This window comes from Sparus aurata, chromosome 14 (assembly GCF_900880675.1).
Source record: "Sparus aurata chromosome 14, fSpaAur1.1, whole genome shotgun sequence".
Classification (NCBI taxonomy): Eukaryota; Metazoa; Chordata; class Actinopteri; order Spariformes; family Sparidae; genus Sparus; species Sparus aurata.
In genome coordinates this window covers 21,320,753-21,338,243 of record NC_044200.1, presented here as the reverse complement: position 1 = coordinate 21,338,243, position 17,491 = coordinate 21,320,753, and the positions used below count along the sequence as shown (strand labels likewise).

The window sequence follows — 17,491 nt, the reverse complement described above, 5'->3', positions numbered from 1 at the left end:
CATATTTATTGACACATGTGCAAAAAGTTATAATGTTCCTGCAATTTATTACTGAATATATCAAATGATATTTGCTGTATAAAATGACAAATACGCTAATTATGTTAAAGTATATTATTAAAGAATATTAGAAAAAATGTTTTATTGTAATAAATGTTAAATATATACATTTTAAATACATATCATATGTTACTAATGTATGGTAAATGGACTTTTATTTTATTTTGCAGTATATTCTTGAAATGAAATGTCAACATATTGGCATGTTGTCAAATAGTTCTTCTATTTAAAATGATTCATATTATATAACATCGTGTTTTTCAGTAAATGTCAACATGTTTGTTCTATAAGGGAAAAAATATTTTTTAAAAATTGGGGAAAAAAGTAAAACAAAAGGCGATTCAGACATTTTGTTTTGTTCTTTTAATTTAATACAAATAAATAAATGGAAATATAATAACATATTTTTTTCTTTCATGTGTAGTTTAGAAGTACAGTAGTTAAAGGAGTACATGGTTAAGGACAGTGTCGTGCTGCCTTCAAGTGCTGCTTGTACACTCCAGCTTAATGGTTGTGCTGCAGAAGAATTATGATCTTTTCAACACTAATAAAACAAAAAATTCAGGTTGTGCAATCTTGTAGCATCCAAACCCATCCTGAAGTAGTTATTGAGATACGAACAGTTTCTTTTCACAGACTAATGTCTACAAATAAACAAAAACAATGTTAGGAACAGTGAATAAATTCATTTCAGCCACCTAGTGGTGATTTAAAGAACCACATGTGGCTGTTCATCCTGTCAAATCCTCCAATTTTTAGAAGAAAATACTGAAAAATGTCATTAAAATCCCTCATTAATAAATTATGTAACATGTAATCCTTCTTTTTGCTGCATCAGACAGAACGACAGCGGAGAACAAAGTATTGAGATTCTTTACGAGTCCTGCATTCAAAAAACACCATTTCCATCCATCTAAGAGGGATTTTAGAGAGTTTATTTAGATTAATATTACATTCAAAATCACCAATTAAACAGGACAATCTGAAAAATAACTAGTGGCTCAAGCTGTAAGACATAGAGTTGAGTAAAAAAGTACAATATTTGCCTCTGAGATGTTGTAGAGTAACAATAAACAGTTGAATATAAGGGAAATACTTTAATAAATGTACATTTTAGGGACTTTTACATAAACTCCGACAGTCCCTGAAGGCAGCAGCCTGTCCTTCAGGAGCGGGTCTGTGAACGCTCCATCTCTCTCCTCCGGTGGGTGGGTGTGTGCTTGTTGTGCGCACCGACTGCTGTGGGGTCACTGCGGTCTGATCCGGACACTCAGAGACTCTGCGCGCTGGGAACCATCATGTCCCAGTTACCCGTCTGAGTTCTACTGGAGACGGACTGCGAAGATGCTGCTGGTGCTGCTGCTGCTCACCTCACTGGGGTGTCTGAGCCCGGGTGCACTGGGACAACTGGAGGAATCCCAGTTTGGAGATGAGATCGACTTGACGGACTTTGATTTAGACATTGTAAGAGAGTTAAAAGACGAGCGTGTTGCTCATTCTGCTGTGTTTGGATTTCTTTACCTGACTCTTTTTGTTTGTGCACACAGGCGCCACGCAGAGTCCCACGGCAGGTGAAAACCATACTAGCCAAGGTAAAAGACTCATTTTCTGCAGAGAAATGTAATTATTTGAATATTTTTGTACTTTTGTTGCTTAAATTAGAGACTACAGAAGAGAGTTGGGGTCTAAAATGTAAAAAAATATATATGATTTTAATGGAAAGTAAAGAAATAAATGTGAATTTTACGGGTAAAAAACAACATCTTCATCATTAGATAACTTGGCTGGGATTTCACTGGGAGTTTTTTATACACTGACCTTCCTGGCCTGAAGATAACATATGTTTAAACATGACATTACACTTTTTTTTTATTAGTGACCTGGAATGCGTGACCTACTTTGAGTTATTTTGCAGCATATTTTGTCTTTTCTAACTGTTGCGCTCTGGGCGTGACGCGCAGGAGGTCCGCCAAGCGCGCAGATGTGCCAGAAATATCTGTAATGCACTGAGCTGATCTGAGCTCATGGGAACAAATGCACCCGCCTCAGTTTTTTTGTGTGTTGTCAATTTAGGGGAAATTCAAAATAGGGATGAAAAAAAAAGTACTTTGGGGATTTGCAAGACGCACAGCGAGGCCGCGTAAAACCGTGCCAAACATGAACCGTCGTGATATTTGATTAGATTTAGGTGTTCATGTTCTGCGTTGTTCAATGTTTCCTCTGCAGGAGACTAAACCTCACATCCAGGAGCTCTCCATCAAGACCACCATCATCTCCCGCTACGCCTTCACGGCGGTGTACTGCGCCATGCTCAACCGGCACTCCGCCGCCACCGAGGGCGTCTTCCAGTTCCAGATCCCGGCTGACGCCTACGTCTCCAACTTCACCATGTAAGCGTCACCTGATGTGATCGTGGAGCTGAGATCACGACGAGATGATCGAAGCACGATTGGTCGATTATCCTTTACTCCCACTTCAGTGATGACCTTCTTGAACTGTGTCATTGGAAGGATTTTTAGGAGATTAAATCAAGAAGAATTTCAAAATAAAAGCCAGAAATATCTAAATCTTCTAAAGTAACTAAGTACATTTGCTCAACAAGTGTGCTTGTATTTAAATTTTCTGCTACTTTACTACATTTTGGGGGCAAATGTTGTACTTTTTTAATTCCATTACATTTAGGTGACAACTTCACTTACTAGTTACTTTGCAGATTACTTTCTGCATGAGAGTCAAAATAGTGTATTTGTATATACGTGGACTCCAAGCTGACAACAACACATGTACATATATGTATGATTAACTCTAACTTGTACTTTATATACTTGCCAGAGAATCACTTTTGATACTAAAGTACATTTAATATCAGATACTTTAAGTATTTCCCTCACTTAAAGTCACCCAAAGTAATTTTTGGACACAAAAAAAGTCACTTTTTTTTTGATTCAAGAATGACTTTTGGTTACTTGTTACAACACCACAACAGGTTTGATTGATTTAACTAAGTAATCACTACACTTACAGTCCTTTAATCCTTATAATACCTTACCATTGTAAAAGGGAAAGCAGAGATCAAGTGATAAATGTCTCGGAAGCCACACATAAACTAAAAGACCTTTTACAGCCGAACAATTAGCACCAAATTCACCTTGAGACGCCGTTTAAGAGCTAAAACACGAAAACAAAAACATCATCCCGTCACTCAAAGCTCAACGGCTCATTTCAGCTGATTCAGGAAGGTATTTTAAGAAAGAAACAGGATTTAGAGTCTGGAAGGATTTATGATGTGTCTGTTTCTATGGTGACGTCAGCGAGGAGCCAAGAAAAGGGTGAAAAACTTTTATACCGCTATTAACACACACACACACACACACACACACACACACACACACACACACACACACACACACACACACACACAGAGAGAGAGCCTCAAAAGTTCATTCATGTGCACGCCCGTAAACGGGTAACGACACGATTCCGTCCACGAATTCTACCCTTTTGTGTGAGAGAAGCCCAGTTTGAAACGTGACAATAGGTGGTCCCTGAACACGAGCGCCGGTCTAATCCTCGACCTTTGACCCCCCGTGAACCAGGATCATCGGAGGGCGCGTCTACCAGAGCGAGGTCAGGCCCAAGGAGAAGAGGGTCAAACAGGAGAGCGGAAGGAGCAGGAACAAAGCGTCAGGTGATGCAAGGTAAGAGAAACCTGAGAGAGTGTGTGTGTGTGTGTGTGTGTGTGTGTGTGTGTGTGTGTGTGGTCACTCCTATGGTCTGGCGTCTCCTCCTAATTACACAGCAGCACTCGCTCCCTCTAATGTTCCTATTTTGCCAACAGAGATTGATAATATCCCCACTAAGACCTTTTTACCACAACTGGGCGGCCACAAAATGTGTGTGTGTGTGTGCTCTGTGTGTGTGTGTGTGTGTGCAGACTGAAGTGAATAACATAATTTCTCCAGAGACTTGTCACGGAGGGGCTGTCACATAAAAACTGTGACCCAAGAGGTGACATGTGGAAGAGTTGACATCACGTTTTCCAGCCGTTTCCATGTGAAAAGTGACATTTTGTTCGGCGAGATCCGGTGATTCAGCGAGGAGGAGCCGAGGAGGAAGGAGAGGATTCAAGTGGAAGATGTGAGATTAGACGGAGGCAGCACCTCCGTGTATTTATGATATCACCAGCTGGACTGTTGGGCTCGCCCGCCGCTCCACCTCTTCTACTCCGCCTGTTTCCCTAATTGCTGCGCTTCTGTCGTGTCTAATTTGTTTTTTTTTTCCCGTTTACAGCCGCTGCTCTTTTTAATTTCAGTTTACTTTGGCCTTTTAACTGCTCATGAAGACAGCACATATACGTACAGTAACCACCAAACAAAGTTCAAGCACAGGGAGGGCTTGAGATGCTGGATTAAAGTCGTCTTCCAGCTTCCTGTATTTCTTTAACGTACATCTTAAATTCTCCTTTTTGAACCTTTTTTACCGATCGTACAACCCGTCCACCTCGCTCTAAAGCTGGTTTTCACGCTGCTCATCTTCTCGTGTCGTCATCTGAACTGCTTTCATCTTGAAATCGCTCCGATTAGAGAATCCAGTTTAACTTAATTCAACTTTTTGGACATCTGCAGATGATTGTTCCAGCTGTGAAGCGTCTAATCTGTCCACGGAGGAAGCAGGTTAAGACGTTTTTTCCAACTTTATCGAGAGCATTTAATTCAGTTAGGGTTTTAAAACTGACCCACACAGTATCCAGGAAACATTGTGTTTCTGATTCGATGGATTCCGGCTCGTTGTTTTGAGCTGTTGGACTATCGAGGGGTTTCTTAGTCCTTTAGATCTCCATCATGTCAGCCGGAGACCAGTTCTGTTTTGCTGCCACCAAATGTTACAACCAGTGAGATTATCAGATTAAAAACATGGTTATTAGGCACTAATAACTTCCAATTTAAACATATTATTAAAGGTTAACCTCATCTCTCTTGATCTGACTTGGAAAACCCACTCCGATCGGACTGGATCGGCTTGTTCTCTTCTGATTGACGCGGCTACATGAAGTACTTCCATTCTGATTGAGCTAATCTGATTATTAGTGGAATATTGGGGTCCATGTTAACAGTTATTGAAATTCTTTGTTTATCAATTTGATGATTGGATACATATATATTAGAGTTTTGGGTGAAAGGTTCAGCAAATTAACAGAAACCCTAATTAATACTGAGTGACAGTGATGGATGACAGCAACACACTGAGAAAAGAGCGCCAGAGTCATAAACCAACGTAAATCCCTCCCTGCAGTCCTGAGCCGGAGGTCGAGGTGTTCAAGATGACGGCCTACATCCCGGGTCGGAACCGAGCCGTCTTCCTGCTGACCTACGAGGAGCTTCTGCAGCGACGGCTGGGACGCTACGAACACGTGACCAGCCTGCGGCCGATGCAGCTGGTCAGCCGCCTGAGCCTGGACGTCACCATCGTCGACCACTCGGCCATCACCGACCTGCAGGTGCTGCCGCTCCGCAACGGCAGGAGCACCAGCAGCAGTGGGTCCAACGCTCCCAAGACACCAGGTTCACACATGCCTCTTATTATTTTATCAGTTCATTTCACTATATATGTGTTATTTTTGTAGTTTTTCGTTATTGTTTTGTTTTAATATTTTTCCCTGATGCTGCATTTTGGATAGTTTAATGGTTTTGTGTCCCATGTGGCAGTTTTACGTCTCTTCAGGGTAGTTTTATGCATTTTTTGGTACTTCTGAGTCTCTTTGTGATTGTTCTATGCTTCTGTATTCGTTTTTGTTTCTCTTTGTGGCCGTTTGGTGTCTCATTGTGGTAGTTTCATGTTTTTTTTAGGTACTTTTGTGTCTTTTTGTCTTTATTTTACGCTGATTTGTGGTACTTTAGTATCTATTTATGGTAGTTTTGTGTCTTCTTGTGGTAGTTTATTGTTTTTTGGTACTTTGGTGTGTCTTTGTGGTTGTTTTATGTCTTCTTGTGGTAGTTTCATGTTTTTTTAGGTACTTTTGTGCTTCTCTTTGTTTTTTTTACACTGATTTGTGGTAGTTTTATGTCTTTTTGGGGTAGTTTCATGTTTTTGGGGTACTTTTGAGTCTCTGGAGTCTGTTTGTGTCTCTTTGTGTCGTCGTTGTGTCTCTGTAGTGGTTTTGTGTCTCTTTGTAGTCACATTATTTTATTTTTGCAAAGAAATGGTGACTTAATTAAAGCAATGGTCTGACCTATAGGGGCACCCTGACACCTTGGGCCTGTGCCCAGTTGGATCGTTTAGTAATCTGTCCATGGTGTTTTTTTACCTTGCCACCTCTTTAAATCCCGGGTTTTGTTCTTGAGCCCACTTTTTAAACACACTTCCTTTCTTTCAGCCAAGCCTGAGCCTCCCTTCCCCACTGTGGTCAACAAACAGAAGAACGTCTGCAAGATCACCTTCAGCCCCAACATCGTCCAGCAGGCTAAGATCACCACCAGCGGCCTCCTGGGAGACTTTGTGATCCGCTACGATGTGCAGAGAGACATGGGGATAGGAGACATCCAGGTGAGAGCGCATGTGACGTCATCAACAAAACCCCGGCGATAAACTCTGACCAACAAACGTGCAGCGGAAAAAACAGATGACGATGAGAAAATTAGGAAAGCTGACTGTGAAAGAACATAAAAATAGTTTTCATATTTTGCATCTGTGCAAACAACTTTCCTGTCCAACTACACACACACACACACACACACACACACACACACACACACATCCACCCACCTGTTAGTGATTCATTTATCTGGTTTCCTGCCACCGCAGGCAGTCCGCTGCCAAACTCCTCTGTCCGTTTTCACAACCATACTATGTTTTAACAATCACACACAACTACTGCAACTGATCTCACATCTGTAAACTTTCTTTCTTTCTTTCCCAGGTTTTAAATGGCCATTTTGTCCACTACTTTGCCCCCAAAGACCTGCCTGTTGTACCCAAGAATGTGGTGTTTGTGATCGACACCAGCGCCTCCATGCTGGGGACAAAGATCAGACAGGTAAAGCAGCACGATCAGTGGAAATCTAGAAAACTGAATCTAAATATCCTGTAAGCTGCAGCAATTACCTGTAAGCAGTTCTCTGTACGGGGTTTCCACTCAATCTTATGAGGAAGATCGGGTATTATTGCATGTTTTAGCCCAATTACCAAAAAATATGGTTCAACTGATACATCTTAGGTTTATAGGTCATGGTTTAAGTCTTGAAAACATAAAAAAACACGACTGCCTAACTTAGAAAAAGACTCAGACAGTGAAGAGTGACCCAAAGAAGAATTGCTGCAGACCAGGAAGGAGGTTGAAGAGGTTGATGTGTTTACTCGGGAAACTGCAGCTCAAACACAAGAAAAACAGACAAAAACCAGAGCTACACTATGAGTTGACAATTTAAGTCAAGCGTAGAGAATGGAACCAGCGAAAACAACCAATCAGTGGTGAAGAAGGCGGGTCTTGTAAGAAAAGTGGCTACGGAATCATGAGCAGCAGACCAGGAGGGAGACTGAAGAGGTCGGTGTGTTTACTGGGGAAACTACACCTCAAAAAACGCTATCAGAAAACACGAGAAAAACAGAAATGAACCAAAGCTACACGAGGAGTTAACAGGTTGAGCCAAGCATAGAAAACACAACCAAAGGCAACCAAACGGAGGTGTAGTATGGTGGATCTTGCAGGAAAAGCAGTGGGGATCCATAATGACGCGTACCAACTCCAGGATTAAATTTGAGTCAATCTGAGGGAAATTTTGATCCGTTGCAACATCAGCTGGTGACGTAGGTTTACAGAAATCAGCCAAAACTTTAAAACCACTGACGAGTGAAGTGAATAACATTGATCATCTCATTAAAATGTCATTTTCTCCTGGGAAAGCTCGGGTCCTTACCACCACACGACAACCCCAGAAGTCTTGTGTCCATGCCTTGACGAGTCAGGGCGGTCTTGGCAGCACAGGGGGAACCAGCACACTATTAAAAACAGGTGGTTTGAATGTTGTGGCTAATCTGTGTTTAATTTTGTTGGATTTTCACAGCTACAGCAGCTAAAAGTTACATTTTGAACCATAAGTACCAGATATCAACTCATTCGTCTTGTGTGTGTCAGAAGAATGCTGATGATCTTTCTTTCCACGCGATGCACTTTACCCTATTTTTAATCTCACTGACTGTATCGGATCAGAGACTCGACACCCCACCTCCTCACGCCCACACGGGAATATCAATATCAGACCTTTTCCCTCCATCTGCAATAGCACAATAATCTCCTCGGCCAGACAGAGAGCTGATCCCTGCAGCTGCCATGAGCGAAGAGCACAGAAACCGAGAGCTGAAAAACAGATGAGAAAGAAAAGTGGAAACACACAGCACAAGGCTGAGCTGTGAGGGAGGAAGGTCAGTGTCTATGGAGTAATGGAACTTTCTAGACAACAGTACCCTCGACCCCTTGATCCGTCACCCCCTCCAAACGCCAGCCCCCAGCGGTCCGCAGGAACAGAACAACAAGGGTGTTTGATGTGGCTCCACAATAGAGGGTTTCACTGTAGGTCAGTCTGTGGTTCTGACCCCTGCTGTATACAGCCCATATAGACCTCTCTAAACCCCTCAGCGCCAAATTATATATGACACCCACGCTCAGGGCTGCAGAGAAGCTGGGAAGCCGAGATTGCGAAACTCAAGAACAGAAAAGTAGGAAGAAGTTTTTGAGTCTCTGTTCTTGTTTGTCTACTTCCTTGCATGAAAACATTAAAAGCAAACTTTCAAGACGGACTTATGCTGAGTGATTATCCAACTGAAGTTGATTTCCTACTTACGACCTACGTACTTGGAGTTCATTGCTAAAATGGATACAGGATACCAATATATTGGTTCAAAGGTATCATCAAGCAGCCAAAAAGCTACCGTAAGTATCAAACAATTCATTGGAAAACAGAAAGTCAAACTAAAACATAATGTCCTTGGAGGGAGCTGTTTTTTCCACTTTTCAAATGTTATATAATATGGACAGAGTTTCCAGTCTGGAAGGTGAAGTCAGTGCTGAGGTGCTTGCAGGGCGTGAGTCTACTGGTTTTAAAAAAAAGTCCAATTGTATATAAGCTAATGAGAAAATCACCTCATTTATTACCTCAGTAAACCGTTTCCTAGGGAGTTTTATGGCCTCATCGATTCCTTTGTCTTTTTCAATACAGCATGATGTTAACTGTGTAAATTAGGGCGTGGCTACGTTGCTACCTCGACGCATCACAAACAAGATGGTCATGGCCGTAACACCAAACTCAAGGTTAGAAAACTTTAGTCCACCAACCAGTCGATCATGTGATGCCGGGGTTTACGCTTGGGATTATAGAGCTAGTGTGTTTTGTGGGGGGAAAAAGTATAACAGTGCCATGTGGAAGTCATTTAAAGTCAAGTGAGAAAGAAAAGGCATTTTTATGCTCTCCAAAAAACAACCAACCAACCTTTACTTAAGATCTAATTAACTTAAGTGTTCAGTCGGGCTGTACAGAATGTCCTTTGTTTTCCATTTGAAGGTTCTGTTGAGGTTTGCAAATCAAGCTTTGCACGTCTGTCATCATATTTTATGAAGTCATCGTCCAAAAAAACTGAAGCCCTCAAACAAAATCCTCAATTTGAATGAAGTGATTCATCAGATTAAATCGAGCGAATGCAGATACGTAATGCGATCCTTGCGAGATTTTCCTTTGTTTTATAACAACTTATATTAGATTTTTTTGGTTATTTTGGTTGTTTAAATGAAATTCATGGTGCCGTTATTCACCTTTGACGACACCATTAAATGTGCAGTAAGTGGTCCTGGATAAAGATTGTTAGATCTATAGATTGTTGAGTTTCATTTCCAGGTCATCATATAGTGACACTTTGGGTTGGTGCGTCGGTCAGAGCCAGTTTTGGTATTTTAGACCTGGAAATGACATCAACATTCAACCATCATGCTTCGTAGCTTAGAAACCATTCAATACAGCCCTAGTAATAAGAGTGACCTGCTTTCTCCCCAACATTTTTTATCCCAATTTTACAAAATACTGACACCACCCTCCTGGGCTTGATTGGGCTCAGGGGCCTTCTTGGGAGAAAAACACCACAGCTGGTCAAATGCCTGAGCGTTTGATTGATAGAGCTCTTGTTTCAATTCCAACCACTGCAGCTCCAGTGTTGTAATACAAATTGTGTATCCACAACACAAGATTTGTTTGTTGTAAGAAATCATCTTTCTTCACTCACTCCTTCTTCTTTCAGACTAAAGACGCTCTGTTCACCATCCTGAAGGATCTGAGACCCGGCGATCACTTTAACTTCATCAGCTTCTCCAACAAGATCAAAGTTTGGAAGCCTCATGAACTCGTGCCGGTGACGCCGCTTAACATCAGAGACGCCAAGAAGTTTATTTTCACACTGGCAACCACTGGAGGTCAGATGTTATTCTCCTTATGGCCTGTCTTCTTTACTGTTCCCATATTTTGATAAAAAAAAAACATAGTTCTTTGTTGGATCGAAGGTTTTATCATCCCGAGGGATAATCTGTCATGACGTCTCTTCACTGCAGGAACAAACATCGACGACGCCATGCAGACTGGCTCCTCTCTGCTTCGCCATTACCTTAGCGGCCCTGACGCCAGCCCGAACAGCGTCTCCCTCATTATTTTCCTGACGGACGGACGGCCCACCGTCGGGGAGGTACAGTCCACTGCGATCCTGGGGAACACACGCTCAGCTGTGGAGGAGAAGTTTTGCATCTTCACCATCGGGATTGGGAACGACGTGGATTACCGGCTGCTGGAGCGCATGGCTCTGGAAAACTGTGGGATGATGAGACGTATCAACGAGGACGCCGACGCCAGTGCAATGCTGAAAGGGTAAGAGTGTGTGAGGACCATCTTCATCATCTCCACCCTTTACTGCTCAGTTGTTGCATTGAACTCTCCAGAAAGTCTCTGCATTTATGAGGCAATTTCATTGTTATTGTCCAATTTCCCCCTCATATCAGTATAATCCACCTCTTATTAAGCAATTAGCTCTCCCTAATCCCTCCCCTCTACCCCTCGGACACGTCCCTCCATCTCTCATCAAGCTACGAGGGAACGACGACCGCAAATGTGACGGTGCTGACAACAGACTCTTTAATCAACCTCGACATGTGACAGCCACAGACCACAACAGCCACCTTCTTTCTCTCCCAGACCCTTTTTTTCTATCCTTAACACACAACCCCTCTTCTCTCTCTCTCTCTCTCTTCCGCACTCGGACACATGAGGTGTTTGTTCAGTCGAGCAGGAATGTGTGTGTGTTGTGAAACTTGCATCTGAGTATGGACGTGGGGTTAACAGATAGACTCCGCAGATAATAGCCCCCTTCTCGCTTGAACAAACACGCTGGTTAAGAGGTGAGGAGGTTTACTGCGGCGTGACAACAAGGACAGGACGGACGACTTACACACACACACGTTCACAATCTGTGGTTTATACACACTCTTTTATGAATGTGTGCATAAACCCTGAAGTGGGGTGGCAGCGGCTTTGAGAGGGTAGACAGGCAGGTTTATGGCCGGAAGGTGGCTTGTTTGAACAAACGAGACATTTGATGAAATCTGTAATAACACCCTTCTTCTCTGCCTCAAATACTGCAGCTGCCCTTGAGCAAAGGCACTGAACTGTGACGTGACTGATTTGGGATCCACAGAGAAGAACAGAAAGATGTCAAGTTTGAATGTATGCATAGTGTGCTGATACAAGGAAGAGGAAGAAGAATTAAGGCTTACAACATATTTCAGAGTTCAAGACAACTTAGGCAATGTTCAGAGCAACATTAGCATTAATTACCCCTGCAAAAATAGAACAATGTATGTTGGTGTTGCTGCAGGGTAGTACTAAGGAGACAGACATGGTCCAGGAAGTCCAGTTTAACAGTAAGTTATGGAGTTATTATAGTAGCATAAATTTGCTTCGACAAATCAATGCTTGTAAGTTAGCATGTTCTCTCCTCTGACCCTGATCTTAAAACAACCCATGTCTTAGATCTCCTAACAAGTGTTATCTTGAAGCCTTAACCAAGAAGTTCTAGTTGATCTAATGTAAAGGTCCAGTTTGTAAAAAAGTAGATTTTTATACTAAAGCATTGGGATTGTAGGTAAGGTTGGACGTGATGCCAGTGCGTCAGTATTTGACGAGTTGAGAATGAGACTCAAACAACCTTTCTTACAAAGTGGACCTTTAACCAAACCTTAATACGAATCCTTTTGATAAGGGGCATAGGAGTCAAGTTGGGAGGTACTTCCAAACATTACTGACCTGCCAAGAAAGACACCAAAACAGCTCATACTACCCTGTTTGGTTGGGGAGAGGAGATGTTGCGTTGGCTCCACCAATAAGGACGCGATAGATAAAGAAACCAGAAAAGGAGTACCTTGATTGAGATTAAGTAGTTCCAAAACCTACGCACCAAAAACCAGCAAGGGAGCATTTCACCGACAACCCTACAGCTGCAACCAGGATGTCAGTGCATCGTATATTTGGAGAATCTATCACTGAAGCTTTGAAGCCCCCAAAAATGGTGTTCCAGACAGCCCAAGATGATATCTGAGCATTTTTTTAAAATGCTGTTGTCAAGTCTTAAAAAAAATGTAGGAAATTGCTGCCTTGCTGGGATCATTTGAGGTGCACCACAACATTGGGGTTACTCATCGTTGATGCAACAATTGATCTGCAGCCTCTTTCTTCCTTTCTAGGTTCTACGATGAGATAGGAACTCCTCTGCTGTCCGACATCAGGATCAACTACACTGAGGACTCGGTCCAGTACGTCACTCAGCATCTGTTCACCAACTACTTCAATGGCTCCGAGATGGTCATCGCCGGCAAGCTGACCAACAAAAGTGCAGAATTACTCCACGTCCAGGTTACAGCCAGCAACAACGACAAGAGCATCATCATGGAGACGGATGTTCCCCTGAAGCACAGACAGATAGAGACTGAGAGACATGTGAAAGCTGCCACGACAGCGATGGCGGCTGGAGCCAAGCCTCCAGGTTCAGGGTTTACACAGGGAGTCGGTGCTGCTTTGGGCTCAGTAGCGGAAGACTTTGTGGAACGTCTCTGGGGTTTCCTGAGCGTCAAGGAGGGGCTACGGTCACGACTGCGGAGCCAAACCAGCAGGGAGAGGGAAGGCCACATCCAGCAGGCCACCAATCTGTCTCTGGCCTACCACTTCCTCACTCCCCTCACCAACCTGGTGGTGGAGAAGCCCGAGGTCTTGGCTGATGGCACCATGGCCCCGGCACCCACCGTCAGCCCAGTAGCTGGTGAGGCAGCCTCACCTGCCAATGAGCTGCCAGGTGACATAGAAGACGGAAATCCACAGAGACCTAACAGGAAGCCAGGCAGCCAGACTTCATCTCTGCGAAACACAATCGGTGAGGTTTTGTCTTCTAGACCGAGTTGTACAGAGTAGTACTGCTAAGTATTTAGCTACATTTTACCAAGCTGTGGTTACAATATAAGCATTTTCAAGATAATAAGCATGTGGACAGATAAAGGGCAGGTGAATTATGCTGCAAGTCTTTTTCCCAACATCTGACTGGGTCACCTTTGGAAGCCTTTGTAGCTAACGGCTAACTACTGCTTCCGGTGCAAACTACAAACCTTCCAGAGCTAGATTTTACTTTTACTTTTACTATAAACATGCAGTTTATATAACCATAACATTTCTCTCTCCTCAGACAGCATGCATTACACCAACAGTTACTATCACTCGTATGGAATATTGAAAGAGGAAGCCTTGAACAATGGTGGCCCTCTGACTCATTCCACTTGATAAATAATCTCTTCCTTGTAGGTAAAGCTGAGAGGAGACTGGCCAAGAAATCCGTCACCATCTCCAAAACATCAGGTGATTCCACGCTCATGTAAACAGTTGTGCGTTTTCCCCTGAGCCGTTTCATCTAATAGCCTCTGAACTCTATATACTGCGAGCACTCATGCACAAGGAGACTTGAAAGAGAGAAGAAGGAGAATATACAGTAGACTCTCTCTCTCTGTGCTTTCTGTGTGGGCGGCCTGTAATTTGGGAATTCGTCAGACAGTCGGCGGTGATAACACAGCCGGCGAGGGGTTCAGGGACGCCTCTGAACATGACCTGCAAAGAGGAAAAAGAACACGCAGGGTCTAATTGAAATACCAACACAAGCGCTACGTGGCACTTTAAACATGCAAGTGCGTGTTTGCGAACACACACGCTCACACACACACACACACACTGCGGGCGAACGGGGAAGACGAGGATGTTTGTGCATGTGTTACAGTAAAGAGAGGGATCCCATCAGAGGCTGTTAGTGACGGCTAATGACCCCGTCATTACTGTAGCTCTATCATCTCGTCTCATCTCATCACTCTGTTCATCTAAGCTGGTTCTCACACGGCTGAAGACGCTCCAGCTGAAGATGTCTGATAGAAGCCAATCTGAGTTGCAACAGAAGTCCAACGCTTATAAATGAAAGACATTAACTTTATCAGATGTTGCCTTTCTTGCTTTAAAGAGATGCCTGCGTTGCACTAGTAACTAAATGAGCCGAAGCACGTTCCAGAGTTTTCTGTCCATTTCAAAGCTTCTCTAACTGTAGCCAGGATTTAAGACACCCCGCAGAACTCCACCTCCAACTCCAGACGGCAAACAAACTCTGTAAAATTGTCCTCATGTAGCAGCTTGATATCTTTTTGTGGTGGAGAATGAATAAAACCAGATTCCCAAAAAGCTTGAACGCTCTTCAAAACATGCATAGAATTCAGAATGAGTGTATATCCACGAAAAACAATTAGGTTTATCAGTTTCAACAATAAATATCTCGTCTTTCTTGTGAATCTTTGCAACCTGTTTTGTATTTACATTTCAGAAAGTGTCCTAACTTTGTTGGAATTAGGGTTGTAAATTCATGTCATTAGTGCCTGAACACAATCAACCTTATAGTCCTGGTTCTAATCAATGAGTTTTTTAAGGCTGTTTTCTCTCTGATCTTTTAAACTACCTCAGCGGACGGCGACCCCCACTTTGTGGTGGAGTTCCCGCTCAGTAAACTGACCGTGTGCTTCAACATCAACGGTGAGCCCGGACACGTCCTGCGTTTGGTCTCCGACCACAAGTATTCCGGTAAGACTCAGAAAACTTTCTTCACATCTAGATCTACATTATTTATTGTTCATGTGGGTTAAGTTACGTTCTGGGTCTCCAGGTGTGACGGTGAACGGGAAGCTAATCGGCGCCCCAGCACCGCCCGGCAGCCACAAACAGCAGCGAACCTACTTCAGCACCATCACCATCGTGGTGGATCGTCCCAAACGCGCCTACATTGAGGTGACGCCTAAGAAAGTCATCCTGGACGGGCGGGACAGGATGGTGCTGCCCTGTCACTCCACAGTCGCGGTGGAGAGCGGCGCTCTGTCAGTGTCCATCGTGGGAAAGTCCAATGTGACCGTGACGGTCGGAGGAAACATCAGCTTCGTGATCCTGCTGCATCAGTACAAGAATCCAGCGCCCTACCAGAGAGACCATCTGGGCTTCTACATCGGTCACAGCAAGGGGCTGTCGCACAACTGCCACGGCCTGCTGGGTAGGTGCTAACGATCTTTAATTAAGTGCTGATTGAGGATTAGGTAAGGAAGATTAATCCCATCGTTATCTGTCACTGAACGAGCCTAAAAGCCCCATCATCACATTTTTAATTTTACAATATTACACAATTATTTGACCCTTTCTGCTTTTGGTGCTGAAAATGGTAGTTTATCCCGAGAGCGCCACCAAATCCAGCCAAGATAAGTGATACAACACATTTAGAAACAAAGAGCTGAGGAGTTTGGTAGCGTGAGAAGGAGGGTTTGAGTGGACGAGGGAAAGAAAATAAACTTTTAACTTGCAAAATTTTAGAATATAATGAGGAATGTGTTCTAAGGAATCTACTTCTCAAAGTGGCAACAAACAACTTTTCCTCTCTAACGTCTTTAAGTGGTGTTAGTTTTGGCGTCAGTCTATAACTGTTTTTCCTCAAAATAAAACTACCAACAACACGAAAGGTGAGTTCATCATTCATTCAGTCTATAATGGAGACGTGAAAGCAGAGTTAAAAAAAAAAAATGGTGCCATGCTGCCAGTCTGACTGGATCTCCTCCAGTCAGCCGTCATTATCCCCGAGTGATTTCATGCAGTGTGGCAGACAAAAATTGTATAATGAAAGTGCTCGCAGATGATGTTATTATTCTATAGCCGTGACAGTGTGCAATCAACATGCGCTTCATAATAATAGGTTAAAGCAAAAAAGGCGTCAGGTGCCAGTTTAAGTGGGAGAGGTGGTAAAGAGAAGATCACCAAAAACATTAGAGAATCATCCTGTGGCGACCATGAATGACCAACTATTTAACTATTTACTCTCAGTATCTTCAAATACAAACTTAAAGGAGACGTATTGTGCTTTTTTATAGTTTTTTTCCTCCCGTCTGTGTTAAATATGTCACATATTTGCATATTTTATACCTCGTGGATAGTTTTTCTTACCGTTTTAAGCTAAAAATCCAACATAATACATCTTTACCCATTACTGGCCGGGCTTTAAAGACCATCATCAGTCCAACCCTGAGACTAAAATAACTGATTCTGCTTTCAGGTCAGTTCCTGTATGAGGAAGTGGGACTGGCACAGCTTCCTGCACAGGGAGACACGAAACCCTCGTCCGTCCTGAAGGTGAAGGACCGCTCGGTTCCGGTGGTTCAGAAGAGCCGGAGGATCTACAGCGGGACGCAGAGCGTGGACTGCTGGTTCGCCCGCAACAACGCAGCCAAGCTGATAGACGGACAGTACGAGGACTATTTGGCGTCGCACATGTTCGACACAGGCGACCGGCCACACGGGACTAACAGGATGTGAGACGACTGTAAATTCGCCGTTTATTTGACTTAACTCATCGTAGTCTGTATTCATATCACGTCCAAACGGATCCAAAACGTTCACACTGCAGTCTCTTCCTCCTACAGGCTCTTTTGAATATATTTTTGTACTATTTCTAATGAAAATTAAATGTTTTTATTATATTGTGTGTATTGTTTTTTACAATAATGTTGTAAAATGTAAATAAAAAAACACTTAAACCCACATTTAGAGTTTGTTTCTGAGGCATGGACACACACACACAACCAGTGAGATCTGATGTGTTTTTCCTCACACGCACCAAATATGTATGTCGACACGCTTTTAACGTGGCAACAAGGTGAAGTTCACACCTGGTTACCACGGAGACCAAACCCGGTAACTAACCCCTTGTCCCGGCACCAATGAGTAGATGCACACCTAACACACACTCACTCTCTCACGCACACACACACACACACACACACACACACACACAGTGCCTT

At 43.2% G+C, this 17,491-nt stretch overlaps 1 protein-coding gene across 1 annotated transcript; it reads left to right on the top strand.

The window, feature by feature from the left end:
* The first annotated feature begins 1,279 nt into the window (after positions 1-1,279).
* itih5 (inter-alpha-trypsin inhibitor heavy chain 5) lies at positions 1,280-17,233 on the top strand. Its single transcript, XM_030440223.1, has 14 exons — positions 1,280-1,524; positions 1,608-1,652; positions 2,287-2,450; positions 3,657-3,758; positions 5,353-5,621; positions 6,434-6,603; positions 6,977-7,093; positions 10,342-10,513; positions 10,649-10,958; positions 12,827-13,509; positions 13,932-13,985; positions 15,123-15,239; positions 15,322-15,699; positions 16,747-17,233. Exons 1-14 carry the CDS (start codon positions 1,405-1,407, stop codon positions 17,004-17,006), a joined length of 2,961 nt encoding a protein of 986 aa, XP_030296083.1. The 5' UTR covers positions 1,280-1,404; the 3' UTR covers positions 17,007-17,233.
* Positions 17,234-17,491: the final 258 nt, after the last annotated feature.

Excerpts from the sequence above, each read along its gene's own strand:
- itih5 (XM_030440223.1), top strand. The coding sequence starts at position 1,405 with ATGCTGCTGGTGCTGCTGCTGCTCACCTCACTGGGGTGTCTGAGCCCG. Across the intron at positions 13,510-13,931 it reads ATCTCTGCGAAACACAATCG|GTAAAGCTGAGAGGAGACTG; the intron begins GTGAGGTTTTGT and ends TCTTCCTTGTAG. Across the intron at positions 15,240-15,321 it reads CTCCGACCACAAGTATTCCG|GTGTGACGGTGAACGGGAAG; the intron begins GTAAGACTCAGA and ends CTGGGTCTCCAG.